At 36.3% G+C, this 22,991-nt stretch overlaps 2 protein-coding genes across 2 annotated transcripts in view; one reads left to right on the top strand and one right to left on the bottom strand.

The window, feature by feature from the left end:
- LOC133174849 (tripartite motif-containing protein 2-like) overlaps nt 1–18,050 on the bottom strand; it is a 231,287-nt gene extending 213,237 nt beyond the window's left edge. Inside the window, exon 1 of the mRNA XM_061309962.1 lies at nt 18,025–18,050. The gene's annotated coding sequence lies outside the window, so the exon portion shown is untranslated. The remainder of the gene's footprint in view (nt 1–18,024) is intronic.
- Nucleotides 1–22,991, top strand: part of LOC133175019 (kinetochore-associated protein 1-like) — an 80,140-nt gene that overhangs the window by 5,656 nt on the left and 51,493 nt on the right. Inside the window, exons 9-29 of the mRNA XM_061310115.1 lie at nt 74–183; nt 608–752; nt 988–1,025; nt 1,149–1,211; nt 1,359–1,434; nt 1,545–1,670; nt 2,113–2,202; nt 3,318–3,386; nt 3,488–3,549; nt 3,644–3,752; nt 8,810–8,953; nt 9,175–9,231; nt 9,429–9,545; nt 10,038–10,157; nt 10,767–10,910; nt 13,923–14,021; nt 14,119–14,222; nt 15,001–15,097; nt 15,207–15,347; nt 19,778–19,897; nt 20,015–20,090. Coding sequence (XP_061166099.1) covers nt 74–183; nt 608–752; nt 988–1,025; nt 1,149–1,211; nt 1,359–1,434; nt 1,545–1,670; nt 2,113–2,202; nt 3,318–3,386; nt 3,488–3,549; nt 3,644–3,752; nt 8,810–8,953; nt 9,175–9,231; nt 9,429–9,545; nt 10,038–10,157; nt 10,767–10,910; nt 13,923–14,021; nt 14,119–14,222; nt 15,001–15,097; nt 15,207–15,347; nt 19,778–19,897; nt 20,015–20,090 — 2,107 coding nt within the window. The remainder of the gene's footprint in view (nt 1–73; nt 184–607; nt 753–987; nt 1,026–1,148; nt 1,212–1,358; nt 1,435–1,544; nt 1,671–2,112; nt 2,203–3,317; nt 3,387–3,487; nt 3,550–3,643; nt 3,753–8,809; nt 8,954–9,174; nt 9,232–9,428; nt 9,546–10,037; nt 10,158–10,766; nt 10,911–13,922; nt 14,022–14,118; nt 14,223–15,000; nt 15,098–15,206; nt 15,348–19,777; nt 19,898–20,014; nt 20,091–22,991) is intronic.

The raw sequence follows: 22,991 nt of genomic DNA, 5'->3' as shown, positions 1-22,991 counted from the left end.
GATTTTGTCTTATATAAAACATGTACAGATTGTTTTAATGATAAAAGTTAATTTATTCCTGTTATTGTTTTAGGGTAATTTGTGTCTGTGGAGCACCCAGGCCTGGTTTCTTCTGAAGCAGTGGACAGAGGTCAAAGTTCAGGAGTTCCAGTTATTAGAAACAAGAGAAGTTCAGAATCAGGGGTAAGCATAGTAAAAGTCCAACAAGAGAAGTTCAGAATCAGGGGTAAGCATGGTAAAAATCCAACAAGAGAAGTTCAGAATCAGGGGTAAGTACAGTAAAAGTCCAACAAGAGAAGTTCAGAATCAGGGGTAAGCATAGTAAAAATCCAACAAGAGAAGTTCAGAATCAGGGGTAAGCATAGTAAAAGTCCAACAAGAGAAGTTCAGAATCAGGGGTAAGCATAGTAAAAATCCAACAAGAGAAGTTCAGAATCAGGGGTAAGAATTGTAAAAGTCCAACAAGAGAAGTTCAGAATCAGGGTAAGCATAGTAAAAGTCAAACGAGAAGTTCAGAATCGGAGGTAAGCCTTTTGTATTTAATTTGAGTTGAAATGTACCTGCAAAACCTTTGAAATGTTTTGAATGATTTATTGTAACTTTCCAGCTTACATGACATGAGGCTAGCTCTGATCACTACACCAGTAGAAGGACACAGTACACTGATGATCCAGAGTCTGCCAAACTTTGAGAGTATCTATAACTTACAGCTGAATGCTCCCTGCTTCATCTCCGACTGTCTGCCTTCACAGGTAAGCTTATTATGTATCAGTTCCTTAATGTTTGTTGTTTCTTATACTTTGAGTTTTTTTTCCATATGGCAAAGTGGATCTGATAGAATGAATGAAAATGTTTACAAATGCTTGATAAATAAACTTTGAAAAAACTGCTTGGTAATTAGACTGTTTGGTAGATTAACTTTTAAATAAATGCTTGGCACATACATGTATGCTTCATAATGAATATTGAATGTATTTTCTCTTTCAGGAATATTTATTTATAGTGGAGTGTTGTCCCGATGCAGAGTAAGTGATAACTCATTAAAAATTATGTATTTCTTCATTTTCATAGATTGATGAAATATGATTCATAGATTGAAATATGGGTTAAAGAATTTTTCATCAATGTTGATTTCAATCTCTGTTTAGATATCCCAGTTTAGTGTCCACAGTGAGATTCCGTTGTCTGACCGAGACCAATCCAGAATCCAGGTATTTACAGAAAGAGTGAAAATTTTCAGAAATATTGCAGAGAATTTCTGTTAAATTCCCATGATGGCAGATTTTTATTGTCTAATTTTGGTAGCACATTAAATTTGCATGTACATTGAAGATGTATCATTGATTATTTCTTTTCAGACTGTATCGTATCCTGTCCAAGAAGAAATTTGAAGAAGCAGTGCTGTTTGCAAAGATGTATCATTTAGAAATTGATGTAAGTGCACACTTGCCTAATAGAAGTATGATCAGACTATTACAAGTTGTAATTCTATGCATCATTATCTCCCTTTCTTATTGTAGCATGTAAACTCTTTGTTATTGTAGCATGTATACAAGGTAAAAGTGAATTATCTGCTAGAGCAGTTGTCTCCCTGGAATATGAAGAAATATACAGAAGACACCACTAATGACCTGATAGAGCAGCTCTGGGAATGTCTACAGTTTGTCAAGGTGGGAATTCTAAGAGACATCTACACTGTTTGTTCATTTCAGGATATACAGTCATGTGCATGTATGTACATGTAGTATGTTGACTGGCACCTCTCTCTTTTTGCATCACATTAATGCTCATCTGTATAAGAAGTAGTAAACTATGTGCAGTACCCAGCTTTTATCTTGTTAATATATGGTGCTAAATTATGTTTCTTTGTATTAATGTGTGAAATACACACAGATGAAGGACTAAAACAGATAACTGGAATTCACATTGTTTTTCTTACATTTTCTTGATCTACATATAACAGCGTAATGCCAAAAGCAGATACATGTATGTTTATGAAATGCTTATTAATGTATAGAAAAGGAAAAGACAAGTGAGTAGCCTTGACTATGTTTTATTGTTTTTAGTCTTTACAGCTCTTACATTTCATTATAATGTGTTTCAATATTACAGGATGATTTAGAGCTGATAGAGAACTGTATGAACTCTGCCCTCCCTACACTGGGCCTCACACAACAAATGTTGGAGTATTGCAGAAAAATGGTGATTTTCTTGAATACCGTATAACGGGTATTTTCTGCGATTGGAAATTTTTGCGATTTAACCCCAAAAAGGTTGCAAATTAATTTCTGCGTTTTCAATTTCTGCGGTTGCACTATACCGCAAAAATTATTTACGGGGTATGATCATGCACTAAACTGTATGAATTATCAGAACGCTGTCATGTTTACGTTTTATAAATTCATTAAGACATACTGTTCAAAGGTGCATGAAAACTGGTATTTAGCTATTAGGCTTAATTAAACTACTATCTTTTAGTTAGTTTTTGTAAAAATATTTCGAGTACCAATTGAAATGAATTAATGCAGTGTACATGTAAGTCCACCCAAACAGCAATACAAATCTTTATTCTAACAGTTTTATGCGATCTATTAAAATACTAGTATTTAAATATGTGTAGATAATGATAATAAATACATCCAAACCATATTCTAAAATACATTTCTAGTTAACTGCCATCAAAATTAATTTGGTGTTTATATTTTAAGCTAAAACAAACAGTTGCATAATGAAGTACCCCAAAGTTGACGGTTAACAATGACAGGTGTCATGTGCATTGAGGCATAACTAATCCTGTCAGTCTTATGCATTAGGTGAAATTCACGAGACAATCGAGCCACATTGTGTATACAAGCAGCAATTATTGTCTCAATATAAAACACGTTTAAAAAAGAAAAGCTACCATGTCTTGTTTGCAGCTATCGGAGTTTGGACTAATAATTGCGAAATAGGTAGTGCCTATTAATTAATATGAATGAATATTGAAAAAAATATTTTGCGATTATAATTTTTGCGGATTTGTCCTATCCGCAAAATTCCGCAAAAATTGGACAACGGCAGAAAATACCCGTTATACAGTACAAGCAAACAAACAAATGCATGTTTAACACCCCCCCCCCCCCCCCCCCCCAAAAAAAAGTATTATGAAAAGATGCTCAATAACTTGTATTTATTTAAAAAAACAAACAAACAAACTTCCAACAACAGTTTTACAGTTGTAGAAGTTATCCCTTACAAATTAAGAAAAAAAAAAAATAAGTGAAATTGTGTTTAAAGATGTTTGAATGGTTGTTCAGATTTTTCTTTTATTTCAAAAGTTGATGGAATTTCCTGAGCAAAAATTAGATACCAAAGGGAAGAAAAAACAGCACAGTTTAACCACCAAGGTAATTATGAAGAGCTGTTTCAAAAATAAGATATATACATGCTGAAAAGCACCATTAACAAAGACACAATTTTGAAATTTATGACATTTTTTCTGCTTCAGTTGAATGAAATCTCTCGAAGATTGAACACGTATCGTATGGCATACAGCTCCAATCAGTACAGGTACTAAATGAAAATAAAATGAACCTTATGTTCAATAATTAACTGTACACTGTACTTAAAAAAACATAACATGGAGTGTTTATTTCTTTTTTAGTGCTGACAACTGGGACCATTTCAGAAAGGCTGATCTACTAGAGGAGGCTCAACACAACATGAGGATGGGGAATCTTAGTGTGGGACTCACCATCTGGGTCCAACATCAGGTGAATTAGGGGAATGTTGGTGTGGGGCTCACCATCTGGGTCCAACATCAGGTGAATTAGGGGAATGTTGGTGTGGGGCTCACCATCTGGGTCCAACATCAGGTGAATTAGGGGAATCTTGTGTGGGACTCACCATCTGGGTCCAACCTCAGGTGAATTAGGGGAATGTTGGTGTGGGACTCACCATCTGGGTCCAACATCAGGTGAATTAGGGGAATGTTGGTGTGGGACTCACCATCTGGGTCCAACATCAGGTGAATTAGGGGAATCTTAGTGTGGGGCTCACCATCTGGGTCCAACATCAGGTGAATTAGGGGAATCTTAGTGTGGGATTCACCATCTGGGTCCAACATCAGGTGAATTAGGGGAATCTTAGTGTGGGATTCACCATCTGGGTCCAACATCAGGTGAATTAGGGGAATCTTAGTGTGGGATTCACCATCTGGATCCAACATCAGGTGAATTAGGGAAATCTTAGTGTGGGACTCACCATCTGGATCCAACATCAGGTGAATTAGGGGAATCTTAGTGTGGGACTCACCATCTGGATCCAACATCAGGTGTCAAGGGGAATCTTAGTGGGGACTCACCATCTGGGTCCAACATCAGGTGAATTAGGGGAATCTTAGTGTGGGACTCACCATCTGGGTCCAACATCAGGTGAATTAGGGGAATCTTAGTGTGGGGCTCACCATCTGGGTCCAACATCAGGTGAATTAGGGGAATCTTAGTGTGGGGCTCACCATCTGGGTCCAACATCAGGTGAATTAGGGGAATCTTAGTGTGGGGCTCACCATCTGGGTCCAACATCAGGTGAATTAGAGGAATCTTAGTGTGGGACTCACCATCTGGATCCAACATCAGGTGAATTAGGGGAATCTTAGTGTGGGACTCACCATCTGGGTCCAACATCAGGTGAATTAGGGGAATCTTAGTGTGGGACTCACCATCTGGGTCCAACATCAGGTGAATTAGGGGAATGTTGGTGTGGGGCTCACCATCTGGGTCCAACATCAGGTGAATTAGGGGAATGTTGGTGTGGGGCTCACCATCTGGGTCCAACATCAGGTGAATTAGGGGAATCTTGTGTGGGACTCACCATCTGGGTCCAACCTCAGGTGAATTAGGGGAATGTTGGTGTGGGACTCACCATCTGGGTCCAACATCAGGTGAATTAGGGGAATGTTGGTGTGGGACTCACCATCTGGGTCCAACATCAGGTGAATTAGGGGAATCTTAGTGTGGGGCTCACCATCTGGGTCCAACATCAGGTGAATTAGGGGAATCTTAGTGTGGGATTCACCATCTGGGTCCAACATCAGGTGAATTAGGGGAATCTTAGTGTGGGATTCACCATCTGGGTCCAACATCAGGTGAATTAGGGGAATCTTAGTGTGGGATTCACCATCTGGATCCAACATCAGGTGAATTAGGGAAATCTTAGTGTGGGACTCACCATCTGGATCCAACATCAGGTGAATTAGGGGAATCTTAGTGTGGGACTCACCATCTGGATCCAACATCAGGTGTCAAGGGGAATCTTAGTGGGGACTCACCATCTGGGTCCAACATCAGGTGAATTAGGGGAATCTTAGTGTGGGACTCACCATCTGGGTCCAACATCAGGTGAATTAGGGGAATCTTAGTGTGGGGCTCACCATCTGGGTCCAACATCAGGTGAATTAGGGGAATCTTAGTGTGGGGCTCACCATCTGGGTCCAACATCAGGTGAATTAGGGGAATCTTAGTGTGGGGCTCACCATCTGGGTCCAACATCAGGTGAATTAGAGGAATCTTAGTGTGGGACTCACCATCTGGATCCAACATCAGGTGAATTAGGGGAATCTTAGTGTGGGACTCACCATCTGGGTCCAACATCAGGTGAATTAGGGGAATCTTAGTGTGGGACTCACCATCTGGGTCCAACATCAGGTGAATTAGGGGAATCTTAGTGTGGGGCTCACCATCTGGGTCCAACATCAGGTGAATTAGGGGAATCTTAGTTTGGGGCTCACCATCTGGGTCCAACATCAGGGGAATTAGGGGAATCTTAATGTGGGATTCACCATCTGGATCCATCATCAGGTGAATTAGGGGAATCTTAGTGTGGGACTCACCATCTGGGTCCAACATCAGGTGAATTAGGGGAATCTTAGTGTGGGACTCACCATTTGGGTCCAACGTCAGGTGAATTATAATTGTATATTTATCAGCCTATGCTATGGGGAATATTGAATCCAACAATAGGAGAAATGTAAATATAGCAAGCAATTTTGAATTCTCCATTCTACATCTGCAGATGCCAAAAACTGTATTAAGAAGAAAAGATTCACTGTCTTTTGCTCCTGACAATGCATGAACACAATGTTCAGTAGAGTTTGTTCTCAAGTATGACTTGTAGAATTGTACTGCTGAGTAAGAAAGGTTTATGAACTTATGTTTCTCTGGGTTGATTGGGAGAGAGTGCTCAAGTTTTAGCTCTACTGCTCAGAAACCGAAAGAGGTGTGATAGTAAGGTGTCAGTTGACTCTTCATGTCTGTAGCCGTCTATAAACTTTTTTTTTTTTCAAAATGCTATTTCTACATTTTTGATCCAATTTCAATAAAACTTGATAGACTAGTAGACTACACTAAGATACATAATTCTCTTTCTTGTTTTTTAGCTCATCTGAGCTGAAGACTCAAGTGAGCTTTACTGATCACATTTAATTTGGCGTCCGTCTATCTGTAAACTTTTACATTTTCGACTTTTTTAGCTCACCTGAGCTGAAAGCTCAAGTGAGCTTTTCTGATCACCTGTTGTCGTCGTCCGTCCGTCTGTCCATCCGCCCGTCCGTCTGTAAACTTTTCACATTTTCAACTTCTTCTCAAGAACCTCTGGACCAATTTTTACCAAACTTGGTACAAAGCATCCTTGGGTGAAGGGAAGTTTAAATTGTTAAAATGAAGGGCCAAGCCTCCTTCAAAGGGGAGATAATCAAGAAAAGACACAAACTGGGTGGGGTCATTCAAAAATCTTCTTCTCAAGAACCACTGGGCAAGAAAGGCTGAAACTTAAGTGGAAGCATTCTTGGGTAGTGTAGATTTTAAATTGTTCAAATAATGACCCCTGGGGTTAGGTCGGGGCCACAAAAGGGAATCCAATTTTCTCATTGAAATATGTAGGAAAATTTTTAAATATCTTTTCAAGAACCACTGGGCCAGAAAAGCTGAAACTTAAGTGGAAGCTTTCTGGAATAGTGTAGATTCTAATTGTTCAAATCATGACCCTTGGGGATAGGGTGAGGCCACAATAAGTACTACAAGGGGGGGAATCAGGTGAAAAACAGCAAGGCTAAAGTTACTCAGGTGAGTGTTGTTGCCCATGGGCCTCTTGTTTCTCAAGAACCCCTGGGCCAGTATCAACCAAACTTGCAACAAAGCATCCTTGGTTGAAGGGAATTCAAGTTTGTTCAAATGAAGGTCCACACCCTCATTCAAGGGAAGATACATGAAATTAAGAAGTTGCATTTTTTAAAAATCTTCTCAAGACCACGGGCCAAAAAACTCTTTCAAGGGGAGTTACATGTAATTACGCATGAGTGAAAAATTAATGGCATCTTTTTAAAAAATCTTCTCAATAACCACTTGGCTAGGAAAGAAGAAACTTATGTGGAAGTATCATTGATTGGGAAGGGCTTGCACCACAGGCCATAGTCACATTGAAGTGAAAATTGGCACATGAAATCAACCATTTGCCGGGCCAAGGTGTGCATTCAATTTTTAGCGATGTTAGTTGGAAATATTTTGCTTACGACTTTCTTACTTGTTTTACTTTCATTTTAAATGCAGTCATTTTAACACAACAAATCTCATTGGTTAAAATCCATCAAAAACTGCTTCCTGTTATGTGAAGCCTCACAGTTCAATCCAAATTTTGACGTTATTGATCCAAAAATATGGGTAAATCATATTGTGTGGGGGTTTCTTTAAATGTGCTGCACTGCAAAGGTGAAAAATAAGATCTGGTTAATAAAAAACATGTTTTCTTCTATACTTCATATTTGTTTGTCATTTTATTATTTCTTAAAATGGCCCTTCAGAATATATAGAAGACCCATTCATTTTCAAAATGGCCCATTAAAAATTTTGATGGTTGCACCATAGTCCCCTTGACCTTCATGGCCTTCCCAATCACTGAAGCATCCTCAGGTAGTGTAGATTCAAATTTGTTCATATCATGACCCCTGGGGTAGGGTGGGGCCACAATGGGTGATCAAAGTTTTACATAGAAATATATAGGGAAAAATCTTTAAAAATCTTCTTCTTAAGAACAGCAATGCTATGATTGGTCATATTTATATGGAAGCATCCTTGGGTTGAGTAGATTCAAATTTGTTCAACCCCCCCCCCTTCCTGGGGTAGGGTGGGGCCACAATGGGTGATCAAAGTTTTACAGAGGAATACATATGAAAATTTATTTAAAAATCTTCTCAAGAGCAGCAGTGCCATGATTAGTCTTATTGATACAGGAGCATCCTCAGGTAGTGTAGATTTAAATTTGTTAGAATCCTGACAGTAGACTACAGTCTTGACAGAGACTTCTGGTTTAAAAATTTTACATGGTTCTAAAGGATAAGGGAAGAGAGTGCTGAATTATGTATGATTTGAAATATTTTAAAAGGATGAAAAGAAGAGAATGCAACATTATTATTTTGATGATTTATTATAGCCTGAATTGGCAAGAGAACCACATTAATTATGATGTTGATGTAATTTCCTAGGCTGGAAGAGAGTATTGATGTTGTTTTGTAGTTGGAGAAATTTTATTATTTTGATGTTTTGTAGTCTGAGTGAGAGAGAATCCAGAACTCTGGTATTGTGGAGGCCTTGTGTTATATACCAGAGAAAGAGTTGGCTGTAGAAATACTGGACATTATAATTTAGATGTTGTTTTTGAAGTCTGAGTGGGAGAGAATACTGAAGCCTGGTGTTATGGATGCCTTCCTGTCTTATATACCAGAGAAAGTGAGAGCTGTAGAAATACTGGACATTATTATTTAGATTTTGTTTTGTAGTCTGAGTGGGAGAGAATCTTGAAGCCTGGTGTGGTAGATGCCTTCCTGTCCTATATACCAGAGAAAGTGAAAGCTGTAGAAATACTTGGTATTCTGAGGGACAGCATCATCCCTTATGTCATCAGACTCATTCCAGATAAACTGGTCAGAGGCCTATTTTAAATATTTTATTTTTAGTATAACAAATATAAAGTTATATTGATGTTTTGTTTTGAAAGTTTTCATTATGCAATAGGATAGTATACATAGAGAATAACTATTAAACATAGAAAAGAATTAAACTGTCAAGTTTCTTGCATAACCTATAGGTCTGGAATTTCTTGTTATTATTGTTGTTAAACTTATTTTATGATGTTATTTTTCAGGAAAGCCTAGTCTCTTGGGTCATCAGAAAAGCCACAAATCTTGAACTGATGGAAAAAGTAACATTTATTATTGATCATAAAGTGAATTACAATGCTTTTTTTCCCAAAGATTTTAATTCTCAATTTTTATTATGTTTTCACCAGTGTTTTATGTTTACTGTAAACATGTTATTTCCTAGTACACTATACAAAGTAAAGTACATGTATAGTAACATAATAAGTACACTGATTATAAACTGTATGTTGTCTGTCAGAGTGCTTGGCCTCTGAATGGTCTGGAGTTTATGCGGTCCATCTATGACTGTCTGTGTCAGGCCCTGGAGATACACTACACTGAGGATACATGTGACCAGTCAGACCTCGTCAATAAGGTCTGTATAAAATTATACCTGAAGAAAGGGACCTCTGTGGTTTTAAATTTACATGTAGTTCTTTTTTATTTATTTTTTTTAAATATTGTTAAATGGAAAACATCAAGTTACCACTTGCAGAAAAAGCATTACTGTAGATTCCTTATTTTTCGCGAGTACTTATTTTCGCGAAATGGCTCTTAAACGTCAAATCGCGAGAACAATAATTCGCGAGTGGACGGTTGATCAAGAGATTTTACACTGATTTTAGCACCATAAAAATTAAAGCGAGTAATTTTATTTCGCGAGTGGTGCTTCTCGCGTAATTACGCGATAATTAATTCCTCGCGTATATTTAGGAATCTACAGTACTTAGGCTAAGTTGCTACTTTTTAATCAAGTTTTGAATCTGACAATTTAAATGAAGTTTTCATGTAGTTAAATTTGATTTTAATTTGCTTTATAATTTAATATACAATGTACATGTAGATGTATATCTTATTCTTTACTCAGACCAAGATCAACATAGCAGCTGTGTTGGACCCTGTGAAGAAACTGATCACAAATTTACAACACCTGTATGACCTCTACCACAAGTACAGGTGTTATCTGACCTTTGCTCAGTTCCTAGCTGTAAGTTATCACCTGTATGATTTGTACCACAAGTACAGGTGTTATCTGACCTTTGCTCAGTTCCTAGTTGTAAGTTATCACCTGTATGATTTGTACTACAAGTACAGGTGTTATCTGACCTTTGCTCAGTTCCTAGCTGTAAGTAATCACCTGTATGATTTGTACTACAAGTACAGGTGTTATCTGACCTTTGCTCAGTTCCTAGCTGTAAGTAATCACCTGTATGATTTGTACTACAAGTACAGGTGTTATCTGACCTTTGCTCAGTTCCTAGCTGTAAGTTATCACCTGTATGATTTGTACTACAAGTACAGGTGTTATCTCACCTCTGCTCAGTTCCTAGCTGTAAGTTTAACAACTGATGAGATTATGAAGGCAAATGATTTGCAGTAAAGGACAAGATTAATAAAAGTCTTATTCAAAATTTTTTCCTAAGATGACACAGTTGTCAGAGACTTGATGCTAGTATATTCTCTATCATTATGAAATATTAATACCACCAGCTGGAGGTATTATTAAATGTTAGACTATCTACAGTAATTAAGCTTTATATTAATTTAATCTAAGATTCCAATTAATTTGTGAATAGATTTAAATAATTGGTTCTAGGAGACCACAGAGTCAGTGACCTTTAGGATGTTGGATAATGTGGTTGCCTTGGAGATGATTCAGACTCGCCTGACCCAGCAGATCCGACCTTACATGCAGGAGCATTACCTGAAAGAGGACACAGTCTTCACTAAATATGTCAAGGTCAGATAGAGATAGAGGACACAGTCTTTTCTAAATATGTCAAGTTCAGATACAGAAATATCATTGACAACACTACTGTATTAACTAAATGTGTGTCGACTGTCAATGTCACAAAAAGAAAGAGGACACTGTCTCTTCTAAATACATGTATGTCAAGTTCAGATACAGAAATACCATTGACAGCACTACTGTATCAACTAAATGTGTGTCAAGGTCAGATACAGTCTTCACTAGTATGTCAAGGTCAGATATAGAAATACCATTGAAAGCAATACTGTCTTTAGTAAATGTGTTTCAAGGTCAGGCTCCGGGGCCATAAAACTGAGACGAGCTAACTTTTGTTCTAAGTCTCACTTTTACAAAAGGAATATATAGTGGAAAAGTGAGACTGAGATCAAAAGTGAGCTCATCTCAGTTTTATGGCCCAGGAACCAGATATAGAAAGAGGACACATGTCAAGGTTAAATTAAGAAATATGATGAATAATAACTACATTGTACTGTTGTACTAAATGTGTATCGAGGTGAGGTCTAGAGATAAAAAGTCCTGCAATATTCCTGTCAGTTTAAACATCAAACATATATACAAACAGAAATATTTTTGTCATGAACAAACTACAGAATGCACAAAATAAATGTGGTAAAAAATCATTAAAAAAAAAAAACAGGAATTTTCTTTTGATTTCTTGAGCAAAACATTGAATGGATTTACTTGTACTTAGTTATTCCCCTTTTCTTCAGTAGTTCTGCTTGGTAAATAAATCATGCCAAAATTATGCTTTCCCTTCATTAGATTTTCTTAGATTTTTTACTAGATAAATTCTGTATGTTAGATTTCATTTATCAGAAAAATAATTTCTTTTGAAATTAGTTTGATGTTGGGCCTATATTGACTGGACTACAAATATATATACATAGAGAATTAAGTGCAGCCAGTATTTTTCTCATTTTTACCCGAAGGCTCAAGTGAGCTTTTCTGATCAAAATCGTTCATTGTCTGTTGTTGTTGTCCTTCATGTGGTCGTTGTTGTAAACTGTTTACAATTTCATCTTTTTCTCCAGAACCTCTAGACTAATTTCAACCAAATCTGCCACAGAGTATTTTTAGCTCACCTGAGCTGAAAACTCAAGTGAGCTTTTCTGATCACCCGTTGTCCGTCGTCCGTCCGTCTGTCTGTCCGCCGTCCGTCCGTCTGTAAACTTTTCACATTTTCAACTTCTTCTCAAGAACCACTGGGCCAATTTTAACCAAACTTGGTACAAAGTATCCTTGGGGGAAGGGGAGTTTAAATTTTTAAAATAAAGGACCAAGTCCCCTTACAAGGGGAGATAATCAAGAAAAGACAAAAATAGGGTGGGGTCATGAAAAAATCTTCTTCTCAAGAACCACTGGGCCAGAAAAGCTGAAACTTATGTGGAAGCATCCTGGGATAGTGAAAATTCTAAATTGTTAAAGTCATGACCCCCGGGGGTAGGGCGGGGCCACAATAGGAAATACAAGTTTTACATTGAAATATATAGGAAAAATCTTTAAAAATCTTCTTCTCAAGAACCACTGGGCCAGAAAAGCTGAATCTTATGTGGAAGCATCCTGGGGTAGTGTAGATTCTAAATTGTTCAAATCATGACTCCTGGGGGTAGGGCGAGGCCACAATAGGGAATACAAGTTTTACATTGAAATATATAGGAAAAATCTTTAAAAATCTTCTTCTCAAGAACCACTGGGCCAGAAAAGCTGAAACTTATGTGGAAGCATCCTGGGGTAGTGTAGATTCTAAATTGTTCAAATCATGACCCCCGGGGGTAGGGCGTGGCCACAATAGGAAATACAAGTTTTACATTGAAATATATAGGAAAAATCTTTAAAAATCTTCTTCTCAAGAACCACTGAGCCAGAAAAGCTGAAACTTTTTTTTGGAAGCATCCTGGGGTAGTGTAGATTCTAAATTGTTCAAATCATGACCCCCGGGGGTAGGGCGTGGCCACAATAGGAAATACAAGTTTTACATTGAAATATATAGGAAAAATCTTTAAAAATCTTCTTCTCAAGAACCACTGAGCCAGAAAAGCTGAAACTTATGTGGAAGCATCCTCAAGTAGTGTAGACTCTAAATTGTTCAAATCATGACCCCGGGGATAGGGCGGGGCCACAATAGGGGGAATCTCAAGTTTTACATTGAAATATATAGGAAAAATCTTTAAAAATCTTCTCAAAAACCACTGGACCAGAAAAACTGAAACTTATGTGGAAGCATCCTGGGGTAGTGTAGATTCTAAATTGTTCAAATCATGGCCCCTGGGGGTAGGATGGGGCCACAATAGGTATTCCAAGGGGGGAAGTCTGTTAATGAACAGCATGGCCAAAGTTACTCAGGTGAGCGATGTGGCCCATCGGCCTCTTGTTGGGTAAAAGGGATTCAAATTTGTTCAAGTGAAAGGGCACACCCTCTTTTGAGGGAAGATAATTATGAATTGGTGTTAAAAATTAAAGGCATCAGTTAAAAATCTTTTAAAGAACTACTGGGCCAGAAAAGATGAAATTTAAATGAAAACCTCCTGACGTTTTGAAGATTCAAGTATTTACCAATCATGACCCCTGGGGGTAGTGTGGGACCACTGTGGGTGAACAAAGTTTTGTGTGTATATATAGGAAAAATCTTTAAATCTTCTTCACAAAAACAGCAAAGCCATGTATATATTTGTATGGAAGCATCCTTGGTAGTGTAGATTTGAATTTGTTCAAATCCCCCCCCCCCTACCTTCCACCCCACCCCCGGATTAGGGTTGGGCCACAATGGACAATCAACATTTACATAGGAAACATCTTTAAAAAAATTCATGTTAAGAACAGCAAAGCCATGATTAGTCATATTTATATGGAAGCATCCTCAGGTAATGTAAAATCAAGTTTGTTCAAATCATGATCCTTAGGGGTAGGGTGAGACCACAATGGGCGATCAACATTTTACATAGGAATACATAGCAAATGCTACAATTTTTGTTGCATTTTCAGGATTTGTTAGAGAGAAGCATGGGACTGACCTCATTCTATGGAGAAGCTCCATGGGAAGCCAAAGTGATAGCAGTCATTGGTTGTATCAAAGACCCCAGGGTAGGGACAAAAAAAGGCTCTCCAGAACTCTGGTCCTATATCCAGCCTTATAGTGGGACTCGTACTTCAGTAACTACATTTTACTTCTTTGTTGTAGTCCAAGTGTGAAGCCATTCTGGAGACGATGAAGATGGCACGTATTCCTCTGTCGGCTCAGATTGAGAAACTCATACAGGAGGGCATGGAATTAGAACATCCCAAGTCAGTATATACTGTATATCTTTACCTCACATCGCAAGTCAGTATATACTGTATATCAACTTTACCTCACTGCTACACTATTTAACTATTTCTCATTCAAACATGTACAATGTTTTTGACAATTTAAGAAGGGAGATAACTATTACTGGAATAATGGACTGTTAATTCTTTATAAATTGTTAAGTAAAAAACCCATTTCTTTCAAATTGTTTCCCACAATGTACAACTGTATGCTGAAATTGTATGCATTTCAATTCTAAATCTGATTTCTTTTGGAAAATCAGAAGTGTTATAGCAAACTTTCACATAAGTGTACATAAGGAACTAAAGGAAGATAAACCTGTATTATTAGCTCATAGCCAAAGGCAGATCCAGCCCCCCCCCCCACCCCCTAAAATCAAGGGAAAAACATCTCTTATTTGTTAGAATTCGTCAGTTTCAAGGGGCTTTGCCCTCTCAAACCCCCACCAGGGCTTTGTCCTGGACCCGCTAGGGAGCTTCAATGCAGCCCCCGACTCCCCCTGCCTTCTACTTTGCCCCCCCCCCCCCCCCCCCCCCATTATGAAATTCCTGGATCCACCACTGATAGCCACAAACTTTTTTGATTTTTTTGTCCTTGCAGTATTGAAAAAGTTAGCCTCACAGGAAGCACAATATATTGTCAAGACCTTTCTACATGACACCTAAACTGACTTGTTTTTAGATTTCTGTTATATTGTCAATCCACAAAAAGTGAACTTAAGTAATTTTTCTTTAAATTCAGATAGATATTTTTCAGAGCCACAGAGATACAGGAGCAATACAAGATGGTGACTGTCAGAAAACTGGTTCTAAAGTACGGAGTCAACCGGGTACCAGACAAACAATCCAATGAGGCATGTTTCCTTTATTTATTTACTCCATATACAGTATACAATGTCTTCCTTCAGAACTTATATTTCTAGATAATTAATGGCAGGTTTCTAAATATAAATATTTTTGTAGGACCTGATTAAGTACATCCTGGTCCAAGACAAACCAGACTGTGTACAGGACGCCCTGAGTGTGATGGAGGCGTACGGTAACACAGAGTACGAACAGGAAATCTATCTCTTCAAGTGTAGAGATCTCATTCACAAAAACAAGGCAAGAATACAGCTTGTTCTGGTAACTTTTAGTTATACAAGATGATAACAAAAATTCTAACCTGAATCAAAGTTTAAGTCTAACATTTAATGAAATCCCTGTGATAGTCCAGTCAAGGAAGTGAAAAATTGGGCATAAACTAAAACTATATGTAAGTGCAACAGAAATATTTTTGTTTGAAAGTCTTGAGAAAAAAAATATAGTCTTCATAAAATGTTTTCATTTAAAATTGCTGTGGAAATCAAATAGTACATGTATATAGGGTAAAATGCAATTATTTGCACAAATATAAACCATAAAATGTCTTTGTTTGTTATTACAGGAATTAACACAGGAATTATTGCAGAAAAAATTAGATGATTTTTAGATAGTGCTTTGTGTAGGGGGAAATATACTAAAACATATTTTTTACACTACAGGACCAACACAAACCATTTTCATAGGAAATACATTATAAAACCTATATGTATTTGAAGTTTCACTTACATGTATTTTCTATGGACATTCATTATTTTTTTTAATGATTAAAGATGTGCTTTGATAATAAGACTGATATTTGTATATGTATTATTGTAAGATTCCATAGTGAAGCATACCGATACATCAGTAATATTACATAGCTCTTTAATTACATAGAATACAACACAGTTAAGCATTTCACAGCAGATATCTGATTTTCTTCACTTGTCTTTTGAACCAATGACACTGAGCAACAAACAGATTGTCATTTGCATCTGTACACAGTCCCAAGGGTACACTCAGTCCACAGTCTATGTAACAGAGGAACTGTCCATCCTGGTCTATGATGTGGACACAGTCATTGTTAGAATCAGCTGTAAGGATGTGACTCTGACTGTCTGTGGTGATTCCTCGTGGACTGAATGATTGGTTATTTGGAGCAGGAGTATGTCCAGTGTACCTGAATCTCAGTTTCCCGGACTGATTGACCACCACTACTGCATTAGCTACATCATCAGACACACAGATATCCAGGTTCTTGTTCTCAGTTATGTATCTTAGATAAAGAGAACTAGGTGAATAGAGAGGTTTACCTTTATCATCAAACTGAATGCTTTTTTTCTCTGTGGAGCCAGAGTAACGGACAACTTTTGATTGTTTGTTATCATTACTGTCCATGATAACCAGGAGGTCACCAGAGGAGGTACTACAGACACCTTTAGGTTCCCAGTTCTGTAGTCTGATCACCTCCTCTATCTTCTCATTCTTCACAATGTTCACAGTTCTATCACTGTAATCAGTATAAACTAGATCTCCACTTTTTGTCACTACTATGTTATATGGTATGATCCCTGACTTGGTTGTGATTGACTTGAGTAGTGATCCCTGATTGATGCTGTAGAGTTTCATGGTGCTGTCAAATCCACTTGTCCATATTTCTTCATCACTCAGACAGACCACGTTGTAAAGTTCTCCATACCCAGTGTCTATGGTGGTGACAGTCTCTGGTTCATCAAGCAGCTGTTTGACTGGAGGAGAGGATCCAGCTTCTGGTGATTTCTGTGTTGTCTTCATGCTGTAGCCATGTTTATTTGGTGTTAAAGAACTTGATGATAAGACTCCAAACATTTTACTAAGTTCTTCTCCTTGGATTTTTTCTGGAATGAATTTGAGTAAAGATGGTATAATTTTGTGTGGAAGATTTCTGTATGTGTGTACATTGGATGTGACACTAAATAGTTTTGACAAGTCATTGGTGTCTGTTACAGTTTCCATTGAATTGATTTCATCCTTGATGTCAGACATTGTCTTGTTTATTTCACCCAGATGTTTCTGTAGAGTTTGTAACTGTGTGTTTTTCAAGACATCAACTTCAGCTATAAGTTTCTTGACAAGTTTGTCAATTTCTCTGTGCCAGTCCTCTCCATGTTTTGTTATGGCCGTTGAGAGATCTCCATATTCCTTTTCTAACTGACTCATTCTGTTTTGTACATCAGAGGCAATGTCCTGGTAGGTTGGATAAATGGTATCATTTAATTCATTTCTCTCTGTTATAATCATGTCCTTCCTTTCAACCACAACTTGCAAGATTTTAGATAATTCATGACCTAAATGTTGTTTTGCTGCAAGACAGCTAAGACAGACAGGAATGTCACATTGTTTACAGTACATTTTACATCGTTCTTTACCATGGGATGTACATGCAGGATAGATCATATTAGATTTTCTATCCTTGAAATCAACAATTTTATGAGGTTTTGAGAGATCAGCAGAAATGTGCTCTCCCACACAGGTCTTACACAGGTTGACAAGACACGTATCACAGTGCATCTGTACCACAGCGGTCTCACAAAGGTCACATCGCATCACGTCCTGGGCACTGGTACGGGGGTCCATCATCAGATTCTGTGTCTGAAGCATAAAGATTCAACATAAATGATTACTGGTATACATTTATTTACTGGATTTGAGGGCAACAAAAGTTCTGTTAGACAAGAGAACCACACTTTACTAAAACAGATGCATGAAGCCATTAAGCAGAGAAATTTTGGAGATATACCCAGTACACACATATATAGATAAACAAGTCATTATATACAAGATTCATTGAATCTTCTTGTCATGGAAAATTTGCTCCCCATAATTAAGCTTATAAGGATTTTCTTTACTGTTTTTAAATGTACAGAAATGCTTAGGTTAGTCCTCCCATTTTTCTTACCTGACTTCAGTAATGGAGGTCGTCCTATTAATAATTATCTAAGTACAGTCTATGATCACATGCCATACCTGTGTTATCTACCTGTCAGGTGATTTTACTTCCTGGTCTAAAATGGGATTTAAATACCTTCAAAGCAATTGCTCTTTACCATGTTTACAAGACAGGACACTTTTATGAAGATTATTGCATATCAGTTTAATGAAACAATCACAATTTTCCATTTTATTAATAAATAAAGCAAAAGAAAAGTGATAACTCAATTGTGTGTATATACATATACGATTATGTAGAAAAGAACTACCGGTACTATTAGATTTTTTTTTTCCTTTTACCACAGCAAAGAAATTAAATAGTATTGTAGCAGATGCATGAATATTTTGATTTTAAGTAATCTGTAAAGTGCAGTAAAGTTCTGAAAACGTTATGTCGAATCAGATGGATTTTGAACATGAAGAAGAATTAATATACTCTTATTAATCACGGAGCAATTTATATACTTTATATGCAGATAAGATCTTGGAATTAAACTTTAAAAGGAGCTTTACCTGTTTTGGATACCCTCTTCTATGATAGCTTCATAATGGCCACTTGTAAGTCTGTGGAAAGAAAAGACTTGTGAAGAATTTTTAATTCTATTTTAATTCACATTACTGGTATAACCATAAAGACTAGGACTACAGTAGAGGGTCAAATATGTAAGAAGCAAAATGTAAGAAAGATTCATGCATGTAGAAATGTTCTCATCTAAAACAGCTGGACCACATTTAATCATTTTAACTTGCAGGATCTTCATGGCTCCTAGTGCAAGCATAATACCACAAGTGGTATTTAGTCATACTTTTACATGAAAATATAAGGGGGGGGGGGTGGTCCATAATTCTTCTATAGAGCAACAGAGAAATAAGATAAGTCAAATCAAATGTAATGTAGAGGTATATTTGTTCAGGTAACACCTGGGACCACAATAGGTTGTCAAAGTTAAAGAAAACAGGGTCAAAACTAGTCTTTTTATGTGCCCGGATCGATAGATCGGGGGCACATATTGTTTTTGTCCTGTATGTTTGTCTGTCTGTCTGTTGTAAACTTAACCTTCACCATAACTTTTGAACCATGAGAGATAGAAACATCATATTTGGTATGTTTACTCCACCAATTAAGCTCTTTCAAATGACACCAAGGTCAATGACCTTGTGACCTTGACTGTGACCTATATGCTAAAAATAGATTTTTCGAACCTTCACCATAACTTGAACCATAGGAGATAGAGACTTCATATTTGGTATGCATACTCCACTGATTAAGTTCTTTCAAATGGCACCAAGGTCAATGACCTTGTAAACTTGACTGTGACCTATATGCTAAAAATAGCTTTTTCGAACTTTGTTGCCGCCGGGTGCATAGTGTTTCACAAGCACATCTTGTTTAATATGAAAGTATTCATGTGTGATATAGATTCAAGGACTAGGTTGAGGCCAAAATTGGGGATCAAGGTTTCATTGTGCAGAAATATACTGACAATCACAGCAACAAAAATTCTCTGTTTTGTAAAGTTGATATCAAACCTCGATACATGTGAATTAGATGTGGTAAAACAAAGGACTTTCATCTTATTTCACAATAATGAATTATATTAATGATTCAGGAAGAGAATGGCGACACAGGTAAGCATTGTGGTCTATGGGCCACTTGTTTATTTTTAAAACCGTTTCTTTAAAGAAATTATCTGTGAGATATATTTGTTTTCTGTTGACAGTTATACGAGTGTATGGAGCTGCTGAGACAGTGCCCCACCCACTTGACCTTGACCTGCTGTCGTCACCTGATAGGATTCGTCATTGTTCACCTTAAAGACCCAGTCATCTTTGATAAAAATGTAAGCTCTAGCTGTGGGGAAAATGTGATGAAATTTTAGCAGATTTTAATTAACAGCAAAGAAAATGAAAAGAATTCAAAAATACATGTATATGTTTTATAAAAATTTTTATTTTAGGTTTGCTTCATCAGAAAACAATTGTTGTGTGAGGCTGGGATTTACTTGATCAAATTCATTATCAGCAGAATTCCAGGTGGGAATTAATAAACAGAATTGATTAAACCCCAAAATCAAAGAATTTTTCACAGGCAGATTATGAAATATGCATCATGAATTTCACATGAAATTCTTTGTGTGAAAGTTGTGTCAAGATTACACAAAAGAAAATCATAAATGTTCTTCCTTGTTAAGAGAGAATGTCACGAATCATCAAGCTTACTCAGTGTAATTGATGGAAACTTTAAAATTTAGAAATTTCGGGATTTTTGCGTTATTAAACTTCTTTAACAGTTTTATCATTTGTGGTAAAATTTTACAATGATTAGCCAAATCGTTTCCATGGTAACCATATATCAAAGTAAGTAAAATACACACTTTAGAAAAATTCAGATTCAGTCAATTTGCAGTACTTTTACATAGTACAAAAAATAAAAAAATTAATAAATATTAATAAAACGGATTAAAACTAGTTTTAAAAACTAGTACTTTTATATTTTGTCTGCATGTGAACAAAAACTTTTAAATTTTGATTAGTTTTTCTACATGCACTTGGCCTATTTTTGACCCTGTTTTGGTGACTGAATTCTCAAATCTACAACAAGAAAATAAATATCTGATGCTATTATCAAAAAGGTGAACATTATTACTGTTAATATCAAAATTAAAATTGAGAAGCATTCTTAAGTGGGCTTAAATTGAAAGGATTTTTTATCATACTGATGGGTACTTTTCCCATCTTTTATTGTCATGAATTACTTCCCTTGGAAGCTCTTCTGTGATAGAAACAAAAAATGTCGGCAGCCTTTGGATGTTCTGGAGCACTGACTCAAGGAAAATTCATGTTGTTTCAAGAGGGAAAAAGATTCATAAGCTTGGAATCTTTTCAACAACAAAAACCTTATGACAAATCAGGTAATACAATTTAAAAAAAAAAAACATATTTATTTCTAAAAGCGATCAGTCCCTTGCAGAATTATCCTGAGATATCCTAAGAAATCCTAAGATAATCTCAAGATTTATTCCTAGGATATCTTGAAAAAATCCCAGGATTGTTCCTAAGATATCCTGGGATGTTTTTGGAACAGGAATTCCTGGGATTTCCTTGGACAGTCCCAATAAAAGGGTTCTACAAAAATCCCAGGAATCAAAAAGCCAAGACTCCCCAGGATATCCCAAGACTTAAAATTGTCCCAGGAAACCAGGAATTCCTAGGATGTCCTAGGAAATCGGATATCCTAGGACATCTATTTTAAAATTTATGCATAAAAACAAAGCATAATTATAAAATCTCTGAAAAAATTTAATGGATTTATGTATTATAAACTTTCATGGCCACACAGAAAAAAATATTTGATAAAATAATAAAAAATGCTGATGGTATCTGATACAACTAATACTTTACAATTTTACTGCTATAACATTACAGTGCAATTATAAGAATCTATATAACTATGATTCAACATAATGATTTACACACAAGGGGGAAAAACAGATTTTCTTATTTTCAAGCTATGTTAATACATTCTGAAGTGGCTCTCGTAGAATATTAATGATATACAATGACAAATAATAATAAAAAATATTTAAATCAAACCTGGGGGAGGGGGGCTCTTCACTGCTGAAAGAATTCTGTACTAAAAAGAGTTTCAGATACCAAACAGAAACAATTCATAACAAAAATTAAAAAAAAAAAAGGGCCTTGACCTCTGACCATTTCACTTCAAAATCTATAGGAGTTATTAAAATGTTTAATTTATAAACAATATTAAATTTGTATTGACGATCAATCATGTCCCGCAGTGGGATAAGTCAAAAGGAGTTATGATATAAAATTTCATTGCAATATCTGAAGGTTTTCTAGAAATATTAAGAAAACCAAGTGTTATACAGACAGACAGACTGATTAACAGAAAGATAAACAGACCCAAATTAATATCCCCTGCACCTCATCAATCCGATTAAAGTCACCCAGCTTTAGTTGATCCCTAACGTATCTTCTTTAGCTGTACATTTTTCTTCCTCATCTTCAGTGGCCTTAGTTGCTGTTCTTGAAGCCTTGTGAGCTTTTTCTTCAGTCGACTTTTCATTTGTCTTCGCCATAATAAAATTTTACTTAATGTATTCCATTGTTTAGTCTGAATATGTAATTATTTCTAAGGGATTTAAATTAAACTTGTAAAATTTAGATCAATCTTTCAGATTCTACCAGTCCATCAAAATATATGTATTAGACCAAGTGAGATAGACCATTTTTCTCAAAAGATTTATTTTATTCACACTGGCACATACACTTAAACAAACATCAGCATGATGCTGGCCTCATATGGTGCAATTTCTACCTTTCAAGAAAATTGTAAATTATTTGACAGGACCAAGTTATGTCAAGTAAGTGTTGAAACCCAAATGCACCATTTAAAATTTAAATTTTGTAATTTGTTTGTAAATTGGGTCTTGTTTGAAAGATTGTGAAGACATGTACATTTGTATTTTTACATGAATTTATTCTTAAGTCAATGACTGATACCAAAAAAATATGATTTAAAGTTTTAGGAATCCATGTTTGTTAGGGACAACTTAATGCCAGGGAGACAGAAATTCTTAAACTCGTACATTATTTGAACAGCTTACCTTTTTTGGCATTATTCTCCTTGTCATTTGTTTCTTATTCCCTTAGTCTGAGTTAAACATTCTGCAAAGTTACCAATGAAATTTTTATTAGACATGTATATATTTGTACTTTTGTAATCATGAAATAAATTTTAATGACAGTTGATATTTCTTGCTGATTTTTTTTTTAGTGTTTTTCAGCGTTAAATTTTGCAAGTAAATCTTATGAGTTCTATGACATCTTGTTCAGTTTTCCCCACTAGATAGACAGATTAAAATGCTCCATAAACTTTCCAGTTTACAAATGAAAATTTTAACAAAAATGACA

The sequence above is a fragment of the Saccostrea echinata genome, unplaced genomic scaffold (genome assembly GCF_033153115.1).
Source record: "Saccostrea echinata isolate AGI-Se365-2 ecotype Australia unplaced genomic scaffold, CSIRO_AGI_Sech_v1 ptg000002l, whole genome shotgun sequence".
Taxonomy (NCBI): domain Eukaryota; kingdom Metazoa; phylum Mollusca; class Bivalvia; order Ostreida; family Ostreidae; genus Saccostrea; species Saccostrea echinata.
The sequence above is the reverse complement of the archived record's forward strand: the minus strand, read 5'-3'. Positions and strand labels throughout refer to the sequence as shown.